This window comes from Cygnus olor, chromosome 4 (assembly GCF_009769625.2).
Source record: "Cygnus olor isolate bCygOlo1 chromosome 4, bCygOlo1.pri.v2, whole genome shotgun sequence".
NCBI lineage: Eukaryota > Metazoa > Chordata > Aves > Anseriformes > Anatidae > Cygnus > Cygnus olor.
The window spans coordinates 9,982,212-10,000,000 of NC_049172.1; the positions used below are offsets into that span (position 1 = coordinate 9,982,212).

Below are 17,789 nucleotides of genomic sequence, written 5' to 3' on the forward strand. Positions count from 1 at the left end.
TAAATAATTTTAGGGACAACCAAAATATATATTTGATTTCCAGTGGTATGTCAAACAGCAAATGCAAAATATTACACGAGTTCTCACAAACAGCTGCCAACTTGCAATGTAATTGACACATTACAGTTACATGGATGAAAAATACATGTTCCTTTACTTATCTGGATGACATAATACATACTAATCCAAAAAGAAAATAGTTTAATAAGAAGCTTGAATTAATTATATGTTTATTGAGGCACAGTGAAGTGAATGAGTACAGGATCTTGGCAAAAAGCCAGATGAGTAATAAACAGTTTTAAGACTGTCTGGAGACAGACTTGAGAATATTATAGTCATCAGGCAGCTGAAAACAGCCTCAGGGTAAGTATGAGCATTTGCAATCGATTAAGGAGAGTGTGATTCTTTTATGAATCTTTATTAAACTTGCATTAAAACTTTAAATGATTTGAAAACGTTATGGTTGCAAGCACATCTTTGTCTGTGGTCATCATTTATTTCTTTCTGGAAAATGTTTATGCAGGCAAGTGACAATGAAATTATTTGCTTTATAGGTTCTCAAAGGAGATACTTGGAATCCAGGGCCCACACCTGCAGGTGGACTTCAGCGCAGAATATCATCCCTTTAACAACCTTCTCTGCACCCAGCTCAGCCTTCCCCATTCCTTTTTCAGGATCATTAAAGAACTGTACTCCCATGCTATCCCATTGCACCCAATTTAATAAATCAGGCTGGGATCAACCAGCCTGCTTGGGCAGGGTTGGGGGGAATGCTCTCGTTTAAATTCACAGTTTCACAGAGCTCTTTATTTAGGCGAGCATCCTCAGTATCTACAGATCTCACTGCTCTCCTCCTTGTTTTTTATTTTGGGACTTTCCCCCAAATCCTCTGTCAGACTGAGCTTGAGACATCTTTTTACTCATGTGAGCAGGCACCTCACTGCTGCCTTCATCCCTCCCCAGTGCACAAATAATCTGAACCCCCTGCATATGCTGAGGACTAAGAGGATAAATCCATATGGAAGTTTCGGTGAGAGCTTCCTCTAAGTCTTTTCTGCTGCTAACCTCCTTCCTTTCCTTTCAGCAGTTTTCAATTATTTCTTCAACCTCCACTTGCTACAGGACTGCCTCCTTTAACCTCCCTCACACAGTAAATCTGCCTCATAGCAGCCCTAATTTTTTTTTTTTCTTTGCAGAAGTTAAAATTAAATTACCACCTAAGTTACTGGTAAATATCCACTGCCAAATATACGCAGTTAATATGATGTAAATCAGTGACAATGCTTGAATATTGAAGGTACACTGGGTAGAAAAACATAAGGTTAGGCCAGAAATTTGGACGGAGAAGTGGGTTTCAAAACTTTTTTTTTGCATATAAAATACAGAAAGATTTTAAAATATTACTACCACTACAAAAAAAGAGAATAGGAAATAAGGCAAAATTAATTCCCAAGAAACAATCTTATTCCCCTAACCTTTCTAGATAAAGTGCAGAATCTTTCTATCTGCTTTGGCACTAACAAAACATTAAAAATAAATGTTTTCAAACAGCTAGACTTTCTCACTTTTATCTTAGAAATGTGGAGATACCTACATTGTAAATTGCACAAAATTCACAATTATGTTCTTGCAGTGATTGACTGGTTTCTTCATAAAAAATTTACTACTACAGGAAAGTATCTACATATTCCTGGAATATACAGTGAGCTGTAAACTGCCTGAAGAGAAAGACTTGAATTGAAAAAGCTTGCCCCTTGTTGATACACCACAGAGATAAATAAAATAAAAAAATCAACAGTATGCTAGTATTCTGGGTAAATTACTCTGCTCATATAGCCTGGGTGCTCACATTCAGATCTCAAACGATTATTTCATTTGTTTCCCTCTGTGATTTAACACCTTGAATGTGTAAGAGTCTTTTTCAGGTTAATATTTAGGAACTGGCCATAGCAGATGCATGTCTATAGTGAGCCAGGATTTGCATTATTTATTGTTACAAACTCAATTTGGACTTGAGACTATAAAATAAGGATGTAACAACTTGATCAAAATATTTACAGATGACAGTGACTCTTCTCACAAATCTAAACTTAGTGATTTCCAGAGGTATAAGTTATACACTTACATTATCTTTTCTGAAAGTGCCTTTACTGAAAAGGCTGTTGATGGTCCTAGGGACAAGTCCAGAGGCTAAGTGTCTCTGTCCATTCCCTACATTTGAAAGAGGGAGATGCAGAGCTACCTTCTGCAGCACAGTGATCCTACCACTTGAGATGAGCAGTTAGAACTAAAAGAGTAGAAGCTAATATGGCTGCTTAAATGAAGTAAAAATGGCTCGTACATACTGTGTGGACAGTAATTTTAATAGCAGGTTGAGAAAAACATCAATCTACTGGAGAATTTTGTTGTATTTCATTCCACTTACTCTTTAACTGTGAAAAAAACCTTGTCTTTAATGGTATTTGCAGAAGCACATGCTTGTCCTGGAACACTTTTAATATCCTCATATGAAATTTTTTTAAACAAAATCAGATTTCATGTTCTGGGCAGGCCTTTATCTTGTTTTACTTCAAGGAACAATACATGCTGAATAGAAGGGGACTGACTGCACTAAATTCACAGGAATTTGATCTAGATCATCCCAAGCAGACAGCAAGAATGTGGGGAAAGAGACTCAACTCATTCTGATTTTTACAAGTTTATCTGAGGTTATACGCTAAAGGCAAAGATACAATTGTAATAAATGAAATACAAATAAACTCCACCTAAGTCTGCTTAAGGTAAAATGTTCTCTTTTTCATCTCTTCTCTCACTTACTATGCTTCTGCATTAGCCCTTCATTTGTTACTGGCAAGACTCTATCCCAGACAAAGGACAAAGGCTTTACTAAATTCTCTTAGTTAGCTTAACTATGTAAAGCAGAGACATACTTATTTTTACTGTTATCAAGAGGTATGTGTGTGTGTTTAAATAACCAACCTAACTAGAATTTTACTTGAAAAAAATATCTATCAGTTAAAAAATTAGGTGTCAGTTATTCCAGAAATGCATTTCTGCATGCCTTCTGTAACATCCAGCTGGCTATGAGTTACTGAAATAATTGCTTCCTCCAAAGACTGACTTTCTCTGTTGGTAAAGGCACTTTAAGTATACTTGAATCTTCTAGCATTTAGCTGGAAGAAGTGTTAAAATGTTAAAACTGAATATACTTGTCTACTGCTATTCAAAAAGAATCTGGCATTTTTACAAAAGGATAACATCCAGCAAATAACTCTCTGCCCTGCAGAAAGACACATTTCCAGCTATAAATAATACTCTAACTCCCTGATAGTGAAAAAGAATCTACGATGGACTGCAAGATAAAAATCAAAAGCAATTCAATTCATAGGATTAAGGAACTACAATATTTATATATTGACACACAAATCAGCCTCTTTTAAAGGTGCAAGGGATCTGGTTTATCACAGTTACTTACTTTGGACATGAGCATAATTTTACTCTAGGAAAATTTACTGTAAATATGAAACATTTTTTTCACATATCAAAAATATTACTGGAAATAATTTCAGCAATACAACTGAAGTATTTTGTAATAAATTGTTAAATTGAATCACTGAGAAATGATTTCTTAATGAAACTCTTCTTGTTGCCAGAACCAAGCCAACAGTATGTTCACATTTTCTAACTTACAAAAAGGTAGGAACAATGAGAAAAATTAAAGGATTAACACATCAAAATCTATATTCCCATTACTTCTCAAGTGCTATTTAGTGCTATGGAGACATCATTTAATGTTACGCTTTCTACCTTGAAAAGGAAAGATCACTATATGCAAAAAAAAACAACTGGGGCAAGAAATGGGTCTGTTTGCACAAGTGTCAGTTCTGCAGAGGACTGAATGATATATTTAGCTTTAAATAAATGAACAATATCTTCCTTATTATAAGATTTGAATTTAATCCTAATGCAAGTGTTGGTCTCCCACCTACTTTAATATTTAATACTAAATGTTACATTAAAATGTTTAATATTAACTGCTGCAAGCAGTTGAAGGGAGCAAAGCTTCCATCGAGCACTCAAGTCTAGGTCTGTATGAGCTGAAAGAAAAAAAAAATCAGATATTGCAGCAGATCCTCTCAGGCAAGGTGAGGAATGGGACTGGTGGTTTCTGCAGGGAACTGCAACCACACTTTGCTGTGCTGACACATTGACCACTGGGACGCTTCACCCCCAGGGCCTCTGTCCTGTATTTGCATGCCTAGTCTTGATTTCTTTCTAAAACAGGCACAGAAGCCAGTGTTTCCTTACCCAGGCTCTTTTAGGGTTGTTGGACCAACTGGCGTTTATAAAACCTAAACTGATCCTGGGCTTGCTTATTTATTTATTTATTTTTAGTATTTCACATCTATAGACCCATCCCAACAATTTACTTTCTTAAACATCACAGTCACTGAATAATTAGAGTTGGATGGGATTTCAGAAGGTCATGTAGTCCAACCTCCTGCTCAAAGCAGAGTGAACACTGAATTCAGATGTCTCCACACTATAATCCATTAACAAGTGATTCCAGCTCCTCATTTTATGCCCTTGCTTTCCATCCCACCCATTGTGCAAGCCCCTCTTTGGTCAATACAGAACCTGTGAAGAAAAACTGTGGCCTGCTAACATACTGGAAATGCTTTGAATATATCAGTAAAATAGCAGGAAAAGGGGAGAAAAATGACACAATTTGTTAAGATTTATAACAAGCTCCAGGAAAGATTGCTCACTAGGGACTGCTATGAAAATAGTGTCATCCCAGGTATGAGGAAAACTACTGCCGTAGATCAAAAACTAGCTAGGAGAATTAAGAACAGGTGAAATAGTATGTCAAGCCTAATGATTTCACCTGAAACACAGTAGTGAGGAATTACAGAGACATTACAGTATCAGAAAGAAAGAGACAGAGAACAAGTCTCATAGTAACGAGAATAACAAGAGGCCTTGAGTTAGAGATGTTAATCTGAAACTTCTGCTCTCTTGTTCCTTATTAAAAGGGGAGGAGGAGATATTCAATGAAATAGCAATGTAAGAATGTATAAAGAGACTGAAGCATAATGAGAATATAGAAACTGCTTGTTGCCTTAGGATGGCTTTTCAAATCAGGGAGCTAGCACAATTTAAAAAAAACATTTGCCTTTGCACAGATAACAACCCTACATAGAGTTACACATTAAATTAAAACAAATTGTATTTAATATGTTTCTATTCACAGTATTGAATCCCAACCACGAAAAAAAGTCCAAGAAAAACAGAAAAAAACAAACAATAAGCCCCACAAATAATTGGAGGGGGGCAGCAGACTGCTTAGTATATACTAAATACAGATTTTTTTTGCACCTTTTCCTGATGTACATGACAGTAGTCCCTAATTAGAGTCAGTTTACCAATCTGTCTAGTCTGACACCGAGGTGATCGGCTCCGGGGCAGACATGCTCTGCAGTGGAGCAGGAGATCGTGGTGGGCAGGGGGTTCCATGCATCGAGGCAGCAAAGGGAGCTGCCAGGACCCGGCAGCCCTTGCAAGGGTGGCAGACAAATGTGGGCAGAGCCAGGAGCACCCCCCATCTGTCTTACAAAGGCAGCCCCTTGGGAGCATGAACGATCAGGAGGTCAAAACAGCAGGGTGCTCAGGAAGGATGCTGAAGCTTGGCCAGCTTGACCAGGGAGTGATGGTATCCACCTGTCAGAAGGCCGTGGCCTCCAGGAGCTCGGCACCCACTGCGACCAAAGCAGCCTCCCAGACAGAGCTCCGAGGAGAACACGCTGCCACTGAGGTTTTTCAATATTCAGTAGGTTTTTCAATATTTTAATATAATATTTTTCAGTGGTCATGGGAATCCAGAGAGAGGTTCCAGTTAACTAGAAGTGGACAAATGTGGTCCCAATTTTCAAGAAGAGCAAGAAGGAAGATCCTGGCAATTACAGGCCTGTCAGTCTCACTTCAGTGCCTGGTAAAATTATGGAGATTATTCTAGGACGTATTGAAAAACACAGGACAATGCAGTCATTGATCAGAGCCAACATGGGTTCACTAGGGGAAGGTCATACTTAACAAACTTAACTTCCTTCTACAACAAGATCACCCAGCTAGCTAGCCAACCAAAGGAAGGCAGTCGATGTAATCTTTCTGGATTTCAGTAACGCTTTCAATACTGTCTCTCACAGTATCCTTCTGGACAAAATGAGCAGAATACAGTTAGATAAAAGCATAATAAGATGGGTGAATAATTGGCTGACAGGTCGGGCCCAAAGGGTTCTTGTAAATGGGGTTATATCATGCTGGTGACCTGTCACTAGTGGGGTTCCCCAGCAGTCCATTTTAGGACCAGTCCTCTTCAATGTTTTCATAAACTATTTGGATGAAGGACTTGAAGGTTTTCTGAGCAAGTTTGCGGGTGATACCAAACTGGGGGAAGCTGTTGACTCTGCCAAGGGTGGTGAGGCCTTGCTGAGAGATCTGGACAAATTAGAGAGCTGGGCAATCACCAACAATATGAAGTTTAACAAGAGCAAGTGCTGAATTCTGCACCTGGGAAGGGGCAACCCTGGTTATATGTACAGACTGAGGGACGAGATGCCGGGGAGCAGCCCTGCGGAAAGGGATCTGGGGGTTCTGGTCAACAGCAAGCTGAACATGAGCCAGCAGTCTGCCTTGGTGGCCAGGAGGGCCAGCTGTACCCAGGGGTGCATCAAGAATGGCACTGCTAGCTGGTCAAGGGAAGGGATTGTCCCACCCTGCTCTGCACTGGTGTGGCTTCACCTTGAGCACTGTGTGCAGTTTGGGGCACCACAGTATAAGGAAGATATTAAGCTGTTAGAGAGTGTCCAAAGGAGGGCAACAAAGATGGTAAAAGGTCTAGAGGGGAAGACGTATGAGGAAGTCACTTGGATTGTTCAGCCTGGAGAATAGCAGACTGAGGGGAGGCCTCATGGTGGCCTGCAGCTCCCTCACAAGGGGAGCGGAGGGGCAGACACTGAGCTCTGCTCTCAGGTGACCAGCAATAGGACCCGAGGGAACAGCTTGAAGCTGCAACAGGGGAGGTTCAGACAGGATATCAAGAAAAGGTTCTTCACTGAGAGGGTGGTTGGGCACTGGAACGGGCTCTCCAGGGAAGTGGCCATGGCACCAAGTCTGTTTAAGAAGCATTTGGACAACACTCTCAGATACATGGTCTGATTTTCGGGTGGCCCTTTGGGGACCCAGGAGCTGGACTCGATGATCCTTGTGGATCTCAATCCAACTCAGATATTCTATGATTCTATAAACACAGCATTTCTTGTAGTCTACTGAAGTCAGAAAAGCTTAGAAGATGGTGGGAAGACTTACTATTCCTCTCATGTCACATCTGGGGAAGATGCATCACTAAATTAGCTACTGGTCTGAAACTTATTCCTTGCAGGCAGACATTTGCATTACATAACACAAACCGTAACAGGATTTGTACCCAGAAATCAAGGACAGAATGACATGGGTCTGAACTGCATTCTCAAATTAAAAAGAATGAAACTCGAGTAATTTAAAACTAGTGTTTATGAATACAATTATTTTAAAAAATCATTAAAGTTTGATTTTTAAAACAAATACATGCAAAAAGATATCTTTTATCTGGCACAACTACGTTCGTCTTCGAAGACACACTGGTACTTAGATGCATAAAACAAAAATACTCTCTTCTGCAAGCTTTTTGGTTTGTGTGCATGTTCCTGATCTATGGCTGGTGCTTTTAGGTGCTGCTTTGTTATAAATAGGAATTCTCCTATTCATCATTTTTTATATTTCTAATTTAAGAATTTATTATGTAGCCAAGGAACAAAATTCAATAACACCTGACCTGAATGAACCAGTTATTATGCACAGCAAATCGCTGAAGTGAGCTTTTTTCAACAACTTGAAGATTTAACTTTGAAAATAAAGTTTTGAAATGTTCATCCAAACAAGTCATGATTACTTATGAATAATGGATGTGTCTGAAGAAAACCAGTCTGGTTTCAAAGCAATTTTCCATAGAAAAAGATCATAAAATTAGTTAGATAACACATCTATTCTACAGCAATCTGTCTAGCTCTCCTCTCAGCAATAGAAGATATTTGGACTGAACTTGGCTGAATCACCAGGCTGGATGGCACAGTCTAACTTGTGATGCCATCATCTGTGTCTCACTTACTCTATTACACAGCCACTGTCAATTCAGCACATTTCAGGAACACTGAATGCACTCAAAAAAGAAGGAACATTGTCTTCTTCAGCCCTCCTCTTCATGTGCTTTGCTCTACACTAGCTCTCTCTACAAGTTTCACATTTAGAAATAGCAGCTTGTTCTTGCTGAGGTCTCTGTCCTACATTCACTGTTGCCTCAGCTTCTGACCATCAAATGTAAGCCCATAAACACAAGAGATTCACCACACAAGAAATAATTCTACAGAAAGTAAAATCTTACATGTTATCTCTTGAACTGTCACCTTGTATTTCCATATACTCCAAAAAACAAGAAAACATGCTAAAAATTTACACTTCAAACACCACCAGAATAGAAAGCCAGGTAAGCTCTCCATTTATCAGCTAATTCTAACAAAGAAGTCATCAAATAAACTTGTAAACACTGATGGATTTTAGAAATAGATTTCTCTGAGGTAATGTGAAATGCTGAGAGAACCATAAATGTTTAGAAGCAAAACATTCTAGTAGAAGACAAAGATGTAGTGTGACTGCTTTCTGTGGTATTATGGATTTGACAGAAAATGCCCGGCTAATGCTTACCATAGTCATTATCATAAAAAATGATGAATTTCTGCCAGGCATATTCCGTGATCACCCTCAAGATGACATCATTCAAGTAGACAGGAGGGCGGACAGATAGCGTGTAGTCATCATTGCGGTTGCTCCTGGTGAGCCCGCAGCCGCTCCTTGGTGTTCCTGCCGTCGAGCGCTGGATGAAGAGGTGAGGGATGTGCATGGCATCTGCCAGCGACTGCAGGGATCCCGCTGATGTGCAGCCAATGGAGCTCACAAGGGCCAGGATACCTTGGTTCATCAAGTCACAGGCTGTAAGAAAACACAGAGGTATTCAAGATGATGAGCGCAGTTCAGTGCATAGGGCCTATTTTTGCTGTTGAAATGCAGACACTGGGCAGTTTTAACCAAGTGAAATGAGGATAAAATTTTGTACGTTGAGTAGTTCACTAAAGTCATGAAGATTCTCTATTCACTTTGAGCTGTCTTATGGTGAAAGCTGAAAGACCGCCCCGTTTACCTTGCCTAGAAATGATTTCTCTCTTCAAAATGGGACCTACCCTGGACCTTCTGAGGAACATTAAGAGCAAATTACAGCTGCTGAATTAACATGACTTCCCAAGGAGATAAGCACTCTTCAAAGTCTAGCACAACAGCTCCATGAACAGCATCTTTGCATTATACAGAGAAATCTTGAAGAAATAACAGCCCAGCCTTGCTGTCAACTTTTGAAGACAGCTGAATATGATTACATACATTAACTTATCCAAGCAAAAACAGAATTGCTTTTGGGTTCTAAGAGAAGCAAACAACAATCTTATGTAACTTATCCTTTTGGTATATTGTTTTTTTTTTTTTTTTTTCCTTAAACAAAAAAGACTAAAACAAAATGCTTTCAAAGTTCAGTGAACAGTATGCACATTTATTCTTTTTACTTCCTTAAGAAAGGCATGGTGTTGCTTACACAAAAAGGAGTACCTTGTAACTAATGGTCCAGTTAATGAGGGCTGAGTTGCAAGCAATGTGAAGTACTATACAAATGACAGCCAAATTAATACCAGAGGTGTTTATCATGATTAATGTTAATGCAATCAATAAATATCAAAAGAATTAATAATAATTAGGCCTGTAATTTTGAAGCATTACCCTGTGAAACAAAGTACAGTCAAGTGTTTATGTTGGGCTTCTAATAGAACTGAGAGCTTGAATGAGGAAACAACACAAGCTTGTAGCATAATTCCCCAGAGTACACCCAAGGCTAAATTTTGAAATACTCAATTTGCCACTGGCAAAGCTACATGTGTAGTTAACCTGCATTTACACATGGAAATTAGGTAATGGGATGGTAAAGAGTAATATGCATTTACATATGCAAATCTAATACAAAACTGTGCAATTGCTTATCTTGCAGGAATTTTCTGTGCACACAACAGGTGCAGGCAAAAACAAGAAACCCACATGTGAGAATACATTTCCCTAAAAATACAAAAATATACTAGCATCAGACCTGTTGTCTCATATCATATGGCTCTTACTCACAGTGAGGTAATGTTTTACTCTGCAAACGCTTATTGATCACAATAGGAATATTTACAACGTGACAAATGGGCAAAAAGTATCAGTGTATCACAAGTTTCTAATATTCAGAACGCCTTAAAACAATCTCATTAGCTATTCATCTAGTATGCTGTTTGTTTACATTCCTCATAATCCGTACTTTCACCAGAGGTAACAGGCTTGTCTAGTTGCGTTTATGCAGATCCTGAATCTCTTTCCTGATACAGTTCTGCATAGAGTATTGCAATATTTAGGTTGCATATCCCAGTAAGAATGCTACCACATGAGAGAGAAACTATTTTTATTGATATTGATCTATCCATTGATAAATACCTGTAGCTACTTGTATGTCAATAGATATCCTTACAGCTAGATAGCAATAGATAAATAAAATCAACACTAGATTTTGCAAAAGCCTACTTTTAGTTCAGTGAAAATTTAGAAGGTCCCGATACCATCCATTTCAATAAAATATGGAGTATGACCTTCCAGTATCTCAAATATAACATTTAGAAATATACCAGTTGGACCTCATTACAAAATTCACTTGGAAATATGTACACTTGCAGGCATACTTCAGACTGAGCATAATCAGTGCACTCACAGTACTGTGAAGTGGGAAACACGCTTTTTGTGAAACATGTTATTGAAATGTGAATGGGAAGAAAGCAGCACGGAACATTTAGCTCCACAGGGCCAAATGCTAATACCAGCAAGCAAACCGAATAAAGGCTTAAAATCTTCCCTCTTGACATTGCACCATATTTATTACAATAGCCTCAGGGCTGAAGTTGCCTTTTTGGCTCTTTCTTCCATTATGTGCTTATGAGCACTGTGTGTGTTGGGTTGGGGCAATATGCACTTAATTATGCTCACAAATGGTCTTATTTCTGTACACTTAGAGAGTATTCAATACACAGAGTTAGATGCTGAAAAAGGGTATCTTGCCATTCAAAACTATTTACTATTTATTTTTTATTTACTATTACCTCCTTAGAGGTTGTATTTCCAAGCTGATGCTTACTCAACTGCCGATATGATCAAGGTGTATTAGTCTGCAACCAATTAGAGAAATACAAATATTGCTGGATCTTTTAAGACCTCACCACTCAGGACAGAAAAAATGTCAAGATCAAATGGATTTGTACACACTTACATTGCAGGCTTAACACTGAAGGAACACAGAATTAACAACAGTGTTTATTAAACGCTATTGTTTCATAAGTTATGTCTACACAGAAGTTGTCCAGACATTAATTCACCTGTATAACCACCAGATAACAGGTGCTATTAAAAACTGGATCTTCGCCAGCTAAAAGAATAAAATGGATCAGATTTTTACACACTGTGTAGAGAGAATATCAGGAACATCTACAGAATTTAAAGTATTTCTCTATTGCAGATGTACATACAGACTCTCTCTTGTATAATACACACTTGCAAGTACACAGCCTTATGTTTCACTCTTCAGTTTCTTGTCTACCTCAAAATGCAAAGTTACAGAATTTCCAATAGTGTTGGGCTTATTGCCAGTAAAAAATAAAATAAAATAAAATAAAATAAAATAAGAATAAAATAAAATAAAATAAAATAAAACCAATCTTTCTGAGTAAAATCTCTTCTGAGTTAGTTTGGCATGATATCTAAAGAAAGAAAGAAAGAAAAAAAAAACTAATTTTGTGTTCAGTATGCTATTTTTTAAAATAAAGATCACAGCCAATGCAATTTGAAATAAATAATTTATATCTAGTCTATCAGCTTGTATAAGCTCTTCCAGCAAAGCAGAATTTAAATAGCTATGGTTACAAATGTGTCCTTAAAATGTTTTCTCTATGAAATGGAAACAATGGTAAAATCTTAAATAACTACTGGTTGCTGTAATTTTGGAAAAAAAAAAAAAAAGCAACAAAAAATCTATATATAAAAGCAAGTTTAAAAGGAAACTATTTTGTGCAGGAATAAATAAGAAACAATAAAAAAGGACTGAGATTTAACTCTTGCTATTAATGAGACCATTTTCTTACTCATCTTTCACTGTTTTTTTATGATAATAAATCATAAAAAATCAGCCTCATATGCCACAAACTGACAAGCCAAATTAAAAAAGTTTGTGTAAGATCTCTAGAGTCTTCGGAGTAAGTCTCTGGAGTGTAACTTTGCTCCCATTTAAATTGCTGGTAAAACAAAAGACAGAGCAACTCTTTTTTTTTTTTTTTTCCCCCTAAATGCTAAATATTGTGTGTAAAGCATGGGGGGCCGCCCTTTAAGTAATCAGAGATGTATTCTAGGATCCTTTTCATTTTTTTATAATTTAGAAACTACAGTAGTACTGATTGACCAAGCACATGCTTACTAACCTAGTATATGTTAAGTGAACAGAATCTAGATCTAAATTCTGTTCCAAATAATCAGTCCTGGTCCATTGGACTTGATTTGCACATCCCAGTGTCATTCCCCTAGATGTCCTTTTCAAAGCTAGCATCGTTTCAGTTTCTCTGCTCCTGGGTCGTTTCCACGTTTTATAAATGTAGAGCAGTACCTCTAAGCTATTTAGTTGAATGTGAAGCTGGAGAAACGAGTCTTTACCCTGGTATCTCTGAGATGGAGAGAGACAGGTTATAATCAGTTTTCTCTGTATATCTGCCCTGTGTTCCAGAAGTGCTCTGAGGACTCTGAAACCAGAAGGGCTCTATTTGAGTGGGACAAATCAGCTTTCTCTTGATTCCTGCTGAAGGTGAGGACTGCCTTTCCACAGAAACATCTCATCTCCTTCCTGCTCTCTCTTTTGGAGTCTATAAGATTCACCACCAGATGGATCATGGTTTACCTGGAAGGATGTTCTGATTAGTTTGTTCCCCATTGCAATGGAACAACCAGGAACCTACTATCCATTCAGAGGTCAGAGAGAAAAATCCAGTCCATAAGAACCTGAGGTTTTCTGCATACATTACACATGAAGAAAGTACTTACAGATTTATTAATGCATTCTGAAAATTAATCAACCCTACCATCACCCTGTTTGTACTAATCCAGATCCAGATTAGGATAAACAATTGATTCAAGGGGCAAAATTCAGCATCAGGTGACTTGAGCACCTAATAAACAGACACTAGTCAATCAGAACATCTTTATAGCTTTATACAACCTACCATTTCTTGTTTACTTTGGGAATAATATTGTGCTGACTGTTCTCCAAATCCTTGCTTAGTTTCAGGATGCAGATGTAGACCAAGGGACTACATGCGTGCAAATTCCTCCTTGCAAAGACTAGGAATAATGATAAGTCTAGATTTCTTCCGATGAGATGTCCTCATCCCCCCAGTAAGTGGCCATGCTAACCATAAAGTAGTGTTTTGCCTACCTGTCACCTTTAAAACAGTCTCAAAACATTCATAAATTCATTGCAAAAATGGGCTCACCTGAAAAAAAAAAACACAACATGAAAACTTAGAAGTTCAAACAGTTAAACTATGGGGCTTTCTGTTTGGTGTTCATAATCTCAGATGCAAGATGTAGGGATAAAATCTGATTGTGGGGCCCATGATCAAGTGAGCTTAGTTTCAAACTTTCATTAAATCTTTTTAGTCACTTTTGGATAGCAATTCTGCTCTTGCAAATTATTCTTCCCTCATAACACAACAGTTCATCCCAGACTTACAACTGAATTATTTCGAGATGAGTGACAGCACATTTTTAATATATCCTGAAAACTATTCAGAAGGAAATAAGAGTAAGACGTGAGGGGAAAAAAAAAAAAAAAAAAAAAGCACTATTCTCTAGATCTTAAAGAATATTCTCATCTGCAATGCAGATAAAAGTCTGTCCTTTTTTTTTTTTTTCTTTTCTTTCTTTCTTTCTTTCTTGTTATAGAGAGCCTTTTCATTTACATTTTACCTGCAAACATTAACCAATCCTCCCCTCCTCCACTACTCAACTTGGAATGCTAACAGTGTTTTAAATTCTCTTGTAATTAACCTTTAAGGGATTTTAGTTTGTCCTGACTGGAAAACAAACTTGTGTTTAAGTTTTAACAGATGTGCTTCCTAACCCCTGGGGTTTCTTTGTTCATGAAAAATAATCCAAAATTCTGCTAAAGAATAAATATAAGAGTAAAAAATGTTACTAGAAAGAGCATTTGCATCTCTGGTGCACAAAAATACCACAACCACTTTTGGATGTTTTTATTAACAAGCCTTTTATGAAGTCTTTTGGGTCTGATTTCCTTCCTTAAACAGGCTTTGCCAACTATGGTAACGTTAAATCCATCACATTCACAGAATCACACAGAATCGTCTAGGTTGGAAGAGACCTCCAAGATCATCCAGTCCAACCTCTGACCTAACACTAACAAGTCCTCCACTAAACCATGTCACTAAGCTCTACATCTAAACATCTCTTAAAGACCTCCAGGGATGGTGACTCAACCACTTCCCTGGGCAGCCCATTCCAATGCCTAACAACCCTTTCAGTAAAGAAGTTCTTCCTAATATCCAACCTAAACCTCCCCTGGCGCAACTTTAGCCCATTCCTCCTTGTCCCGTCACCAGGCATGTGGGAGAATAGACCAACCCCCACCTCACTACAGCCTCCTTTAATGTACCTATAGAGAGTGATAAGGTCGCTCCTGAGCCTCCTCTTCTCCCGGCTGAACAATCCCAGCCCCCTCAGCTCCTCCTTGTAAGACTTGTTCTCCAGACCCCTCACCAGCTTCGTTGCCCTTCTCTGGACTCTCTCGAGCACCTCCATGTCCTTCTTGTAGCGAGGGGCCCAAAACTGAACACAGTACTCGAGGTGCGGCCTCACCAGAGCCGAGTACAGGGGCACAATCACTTCCCTAGACCTGCTGGCCACACTGCTTCTTATACAAGCCAGGATGCTGTTGGCCTTCTTGACCACCTGAGCACACTGCTGGCTCATATTCAGCTGCCTATCAACCAGTACTCCCAGGTCCTTCTCTGCCAGGCAGCTTTCCAACCACTCATCTCCCAGCCTGTAGCGCTGCTTGGGGTTGTTGCGCCCCAGGTGTAGGACCCAGCACTTGGCCTTGTTGAACTTCATACAGTTGGCCTCAGCCCATCAGTCCAGCCTGTCCAGATCCTCCTGCAGAGCCTTCCTACCCTCGAGCAGATCGACACACGCGCCTAACTTGGTGTCGTCTGCAAACTTACTGAGGGTGCACTCAATCCCCTCATCCAGATCATCAATAAAGATGTTAAAGAGGACTGGCCCCAGTACTGAGCCCTGGGGGACTCCACTAGTGACAGGCCTCCAACTGGATTTGACTCCATTCACCACAACTCTTTGGGCCCGGCTATCCAGCCAGCTTTTAACCCAACGAAGCATACGCCAGTCCAAGTCAAGAGCAGCCAGTTTCTTGAGGAGAATGTTGTGGGAAACAGTGTCAGAAGCCTTACTGAAATCAAGGTAGACCACATCCACAGCCTTTCCCTCATCCACTAAGCGTGTCACTTTGTCATAGAAGGAGATCAGGTTCGTCAAGCAGGACCTGCCTTTCATAAACCCATGCTGACTGGGCCTGATCGCCTGCTTGCCCTGTAAGTGCCACGTGATGACACTCAAGGTAATCTGCTCCATGAGCTTCTCTGGCACTGAGGTCAAACTAACAGGCCTACAGTTCCCTGGGTCTATCCTCCAGCCCTTCTTGTAGATGGGCGTCACGTTTGCTAGCCGCCAATTGACTGGGACCTCCCCTGATAGCCAGGACTGCTGATAAATGATGAAAAGGGGCTTGGCCAGCTCCTCCGCAGTTCTCTCAGTACCCTCGGGTGGATCCCATCCGGCCCCATCGACTTGCGTACATCCAAGTGCTGTAGCAGGTTGCCAACCATTTCCTCATGGATTATGAGGGCCACATCCTGCTCCCCATCCCCTTCCACCAGCTCAGGGTACTGGATATCCAGAGAACAACTGGTTTTGCCGCTAAAGACTGAGGCAAAGAAGGCGTTAAGCACCTCAGCCTTTTCCTCATCTCTTGTAACTAAGTTTCCCCCTGCATCCAGTAAGGGATAGAGATTCTCTCGTCTGAGCCTTGAAAAATAAACTAGAAATCTCACAAGTTTGAGGGGAGGTAAGACGTACAGAAATCTTACTTTGACACCATCCTTTGCAGGATGCAATGAGAGAGCTTGAAGTAAGTGTAGCTTGCAAAAGCCAAGTTTCAAAGGCTACCAAGTGGAAAACTCAACAATATCTCTCTTTGGACAGAAGTCCAGATTTATTTTAACTGTAAGCCAACCTGCAGGTTTTCTATTAAATCCTGGAGAGACAGACACTGAACTAGCCTTGCCAAATTATCACACCAGGCAGAGAAACAATAGTAAGACTTCTTATACTTAACATTTCTCAAATCTGTTTTCATCTGGCATTCAACAGTTGCACTCAGGCCTTGGCTGAGAGGAGTGATAGCTCCTCATTCTTTGAGCAGCCCTGAACTGCCTGAAAAACATTTTGAAATAGTATTTCAAAGAAGTTACACAGCCACAAAACCTTTTCTGAAGAATGGCTTTAGCTTCCATCTCCAGTAGCACATGAAGATGAGTATATTGTAAAAACGTACCACTGCTTTTTAGGGTGCCTGTGGTTAAGAGGTGCAGAGAAGCTGCGGTGCTGGCAGCCCTGGCAAGAGGAAGGGACGCTAGCTAGCACTGTTGTAGAGGTGATAACGATCAGATGAAGAAGAGCAGAGAAAAGGAGGTGAAACTGATTAAAGCCAGGCAGTGACTTTTACTGGAGAAAGGGTTAGAGAAACCACAAAATCAACATCTTCATCCTGACATCCCAACAAGGATGACTATCTGCAAAGTTAATGTAGCCCACTGAAAAATACAGAGTGTGTAGAAACTGGGGCCTTAATTGACATGACTAACTCCAAAATTCTCCCTTCTTTGTGTGCTGAACCTTAGCTGACATGAGCCAAACCTCATCTGTTGCTAGCATCCTTGCTCAATCTGTTGCATGAGCACTTTCCATTCATCCATTAAAGAAAATGAAAACTTTTCATTTCATGTGTAACCCTCAGTGGATTATACATGATTACCTATTTAATGATGAAACATATATTACTTCAGTCTACCGTGCAACTTCCTCCATCTCTTACTTTGTTCATCTTCGCCCTTGCACTGTTGCTGAATCTTTTTATTTTCCTTATCAGCACTGTTTGAGAAGTTATTAAGTAGTGCATAGTGTCTTGATACCCTTTTTAATAGCTAGCTTGCCTGCTGCAGAGCAGAGAATAGCTGCATAGCAGCAATTATATGGAAACAAAAAGACTGAGTCTTAAAGAAGCTTAATACAAAATTAGAGACAATTTTATCAAAATATAACATCCTGGTAACATCACAGGGATTTACTCTAGTTCTGTGTTCTCTGAAAGTCTATGTAGAGGTATTACAGAAAAAATATCAACAACAAATCATATTTAAACCTTGGGCATTAGCAAT

General features: G+C 39.4%; 1 protein-coding gene across 3 annotated transcripts in view; it reads right to left on the reverse strand.

Annotated features, from left to right (window-relative positions):
* GRID2 (glutamate ionotropic receptor delta type subunit 2) overlaps positions 1 to 17,789 on the reverse strand; it is an 805,832-nt gene that overhangs the window by 308,081 nt on the left and 479,962 nt on the right. For all 3 annotated transcript variants that reach the window (XM_040555872.1, XM_040555874.1, XM_040555875.1), the window contains one exon: positions 8,800 to 9,084. In XM_040555872.1, coding sequence (XP_040411806.1) covers positions 8,800 to 9,084 — 285 coding nt within the window. The remainder of the gene's footprint in view (positions 1 to 8,799; positions 9,085 to 17,789) is intronic.